General features: G+C 52.9%; 2 protein-coding genes across 2 annotated transcripts; one reads left to right on the forward strand and one right to left on the reverse strand.

Annotated features, from left to right (window-relative positions):
• Positions 1-594: 594 nt before the first annotated feature.
• Positions 595-1,237, forward strand: H1-6 (H1.6 linker histone, cluster member). The gene has a single exon (XM_042278726.2). It carries the CDS (start codon positions 595-597, stop codon positions 1,210-1,212), a length of 618 nt encoding a protein of 205 aa, XP_042134660.1. The 3' UTR covers positions 1,213-1,237.
• Positions 1,238-2,054: 817 nt separating this feature from the next.
• On the reverse strand, positions 2,055-3,768 carry LOC102928271 (histone H4). Its single transcript, XM_006993151.4, has one exon. It carries the CDS (start codon positions 3,668-3,670, stop codon positions 3,359-3,361), a length of 312 nt encoding a protein of 103 aa, XP_006993213.1. The 5' UTR covers positions 3,671-3,768; the 3' UTR covers positions 2,055-3,358.
• Between the last annotated feature and the right edge of the window lie 270 nt (positions 3,769-4,038).

Genomic DNA, 4,038 nt, shown 5'->3' on the forward strand with positions numbered 1-4,038 from the left:
CTTCAAGAAGGCCTCACCCTGGAGTTTCGGGATCATTCTAGGAACTCCATCTAATTCCACGGTCAGACGGCGAAGACGTCTGTGTTACTTCCGTCACATCTATAAATAATTTTGATAAGAATTCGGGCCTGAAAAACTGGTTTTCTTCACCAGTCAGAAGCCACATATATTGAAGACCCCTCCGGGCAGGTTGGGTGCATTTTCTACCAAAAATGACTTTTGAATTTGCAAGGAAAAGAGAAAGTTTCCCTCTCCTTCGTGAGTCTGGTTGACAATCGAGGGCTTTCCCCACCAGTTCTGGCCTGCAGGACCATTTGTCAACAAAAGGTAAAAAGTCAGGTGGAACCCGAGGGCCCGTGGGGTGCCCTGGTGTCCCAACCTGAGCGATTCTGCCGCGGACACCCATGGCAGTGTCTACTTTTGGGGGGGAAAGAAACACAAACACCCCTCCTCCGGGGGCGGGGGAGGCTCCTGGGGATGCACCAATCACAGCGCGCCCCGCTCTATATAAGGCCCCCCCGTCCCGAGACCCCCCTGCGCTGTCGGTGCTTTACACTTTTTCTCGCTGCTGTCCTTCTTGCCTAACTCTTGGCCATGTCGGAAACGGCTCCTGCAGCCTCCTGCAGCCTGGTCCCAGCTCCTGTCGAGAAGCCGCCACCTAAGAGGCGAGGGAAGAAGCCCGGCCTCGCCGCGGCCCGCAAACCCCGGGGTTTCTCGGTTTCCAAGTTGATTCCCGAGGCCCTTTCGACGTCCCAGGAACGGGCGGGAATGTCGCTGGCCGCGCTCAAGAAGGCGCTGGCGGCCGCCGGCTACGACGTGGAGAAGAACAACAGCCGCATCAAGCTGGCCCTCAAGAGGCTGGTGAACAAGGGGGTCCTGGTGCAGACCAAGGGCACCGGCGCCTCGGGCTCCTTCAGGCTCAGCAAGAAGGCGGCCCCCGAGAGCGTCAAGGGTAAGGTCAAGAGATCTGCTTCGGCCAAGGCCAAGAAGCTGGGCTTGCCCCGGGCCTCGAGGTCCCCCAAGAGCACCAAGGCCAAGGTCGTCAAGAAGCCGAAGGCGACGCCCACCAAAGCCTCCGCCAAGACCAAAGGCGCCAAGGGGGTGCAGCCGCGGAAAAGCCCGGCCAAGGCGAGGGCAGCCAACCCCAGCGCTGGCAAGCCCAAGATGGTCCTGCAGAAGACCGACCTGAAGAAGGCAGCAGCGAAGAAGTGAGCTGCAAAGCCAGCTTAAAAGAAAACCCAAAGGCTCTTTTAAGAGCCACTTCCATAATTTTTTAAAATGGCGAAACACTTGGGAGCGAACGAGGTGGGCAGTCGCCTCGGGTGGATCCGTCCTCTAAAGCCCAGAGTTAAGGCGCCTGGGGGCCCCTCGGTGTGGCCTGTGCACACACTTGGCTGGGCACCAGTGCTTTCACATTAGCATAAGGGTCGCTCACCATGGGCGCATCTCGTTCTAGAAACGCCACCCTGTCCAGGAAGGGAGCCGAGAGGAGCTCGGTCGTTGCTGCCACTTGGACCGACTATTGTTCTTCGGTTTTCCCTTTAGAACACCATTAACCGGTGCCCCGGCTTTCAGAACGCCACTCTGACCCCCCCAGATGTGCAGGACTGCAGCTGGAGGTCGCACGTGTCTCTTCTTGAGTTGAATAATTTAGGATTTCCCGAGTGACAGATTGAAACAGAGACAGCGTTAGCAGTTTCAAGAATCTTGGAAGTTTTTGCAGTCTTTGCAATAAAGACCCATTTCTGTTCCATTTTCTAAACTGCTTTAATACTATTGGCCTAACAGTTACAGTTGAAATGTTATGTATATTTTATGAAAATACATGTAAGGCTTCGTAAGATTGACAAGCGCAGTATTAAAAATGAAGAACCCCATTCTTTTAGGGAAGTGTTAGGGCTTGAATTCAATGCTCAACGTAACAAGAATAGTACTGGGGGAGTCTGGGCTGGAGTACTTAAAAAAAAATCTCAGATTTTTCTTAACTCGCGATTTAGCAGTTTTATGGATTAAGGAGTGCCACAAATATTAAATTCATAGTCATCTATTTTAAGAGGCCTTGGTTTTAAGAGTTACAAAAGACTGTAGCAGGGCAGCTTGAGAGAATGTTTAGTCAAAAACACTTGCTGCTCTTGAAGACCAGAGTTTGGATATCAGGACACACAACACGTGGTTCACGACGGCCTGCAGCTGCAGCTTCCGGGAAATCCGACGCCCTCTTCTTGCATCTGCACAAATGTGGCGAGCACACACACACTGGTTTAAAGTGATATAAAGCCATCGCACAACTATGCAGTTTGGGTATAAATAGATCGTCCCCAATAAAGAACGTGCACTTAGGCCTTATTAATTATAAACAGTAATATCTAAGCATTTAATATATTTAATTTGTGTAGAAGCAGCCCTTGCCCTTAGATAAGATGGCCCCTGTCCTGAGCTCGGAAATGAGGACGGTGCGAGAATGTGTCACACAGCTGGCAGGGCCATGAGTTCTTAAATGACCGCTACTTTGAGGGGGACTGTCTCAACTCCATTACTTAATGGCAGCGGAAATCCGGCCTCACGCAGCCGATGGTAAGCTTTCAATGCATCCAGCATTGCAACACTTCACACACACGCGACTCCAGACAGTTCAGGTTACGATGGGCTTGTAATCCTCGTTCCCGCTAAATTCCCGTACCCAGCACTACACGGTGTTACAAACCTGCACAGCCCTCACAAGCGCTCCCTAGCGGTCTAAATAGGAAAATCCTCGATGATTCAAAATACACAACCATCCCCTCACTGATGTGCCCAGAAGAGGATCCCCGGAGAGAGCGCCACGGAGCCAAGTCCCGATGCAAACACACAAAGGTTTATTCGGGGTACAAGCTCGAGATCGGGCGGCGATCTGACCGCTCGGGCGCAGCGGGTGGGGAGAGCGATTCCAGGCTCTTGGGTAACGAGTTCTTAAGGAAAAAACGCAGAGGTGTTCATGCCTTGGCGTTACAGGATTGGCCAGAAGCACGCGACCTACCTCGCATTTCATTGGCTCAGCGAGAAGGGGAAATTTCACTTGGGCAGTTGTGAACCGGGGCTTTTGCAACGGGTGCCAGGATGCGCAATGGCCAGGCTGCGGGGCTGAAGGTCGTCTGGCCATGTTCTCATAACCCTGTGGCTTTTCCCCGGAACTGGGTTGCAGCCAGAGGTTAAAATGGCCGCCTAAGATCTAGCCGAAGCCCTCTTGTCCTTCCCTGACAGTCATTACATGGCGACTTATGCTAATAACACTCGGAAAACGCGCAACAGCTCCTCATAGAGTTCGTGGGTGGCCCTGAAAAGGGCCTTTTGCGACACTGGAGGAAAACGCAGCCATAGCTCAGCCGCCGAAGCCGTAGAGCGTGCGTCCCTGGCGCTTGAGCGCGTAGACCACGTCCATGGCCGTGACGGTCTTGCGCTTGGCGTGCTCCGTGTAGGTGACGGCGTCGCGGATCACGTTCTCCAGGAAGACCTTCAGCACCCCGCGGGTCTCCTCGTAGATGAGGCCGGAGATGCGCTTGACGCCGCCGCGCCGGGCCAGGCGGCGGATGGCGGGCTTGGTGATGCCCTGGATGTTGTCGCGCAGGACTTTGCGGTGGCGCTTGGCGCCGCCCTTTCCGAGACCTTTACCACCTTTACCGCGACCAGACATGGTTGAAACGAGTGACGAGCAGAGCCCTAGCTTCCCTTTAAATAGACCTCTGGCGGACCTGATTGAAAACCACAGGCGTTAGGCGGGGTTTTCGAATCAGGCCCTTGAAAGGGGGGTGGGGCAAACAGGACGCGTCATTGTTATTTGAAGGCGTTGATTGGCCAGCAAACCCCAGCTATTTTGAGCGCTGTGTCATGAAGTACAGCTTTCAATCTCGTGGAAAATCTTCAGTTTTCTTTTTCATCATTTTTGTGCGAAATGAAAGGCTTGTTGGGGGCCGTTACGGGAAGCAGGTATCTCCATTTCACTTTTTTTTTTTAAAAAAATTTCCATCTTGCTATTAAATTAGTTGATGGTTCCTTTGTGCA

Source organism: Peromyscus maniculatus, chromosome 5, assembly GCF_049852395.1.
Source record: "Peromyscus maniculatus bairdii isolate BWxNUB_F1_BW_parent chromosome 5, HU_Pman_BW_mat_3.1, whole genome shotgun sequence".
NCBI classification, from domain to species: domain Eukaryota; kingdom Metazoa; phylum Chordata; class Mammalia; order Rodentia; family Cricetidae; genus Peromyscus; species Peromyscus maniculatus.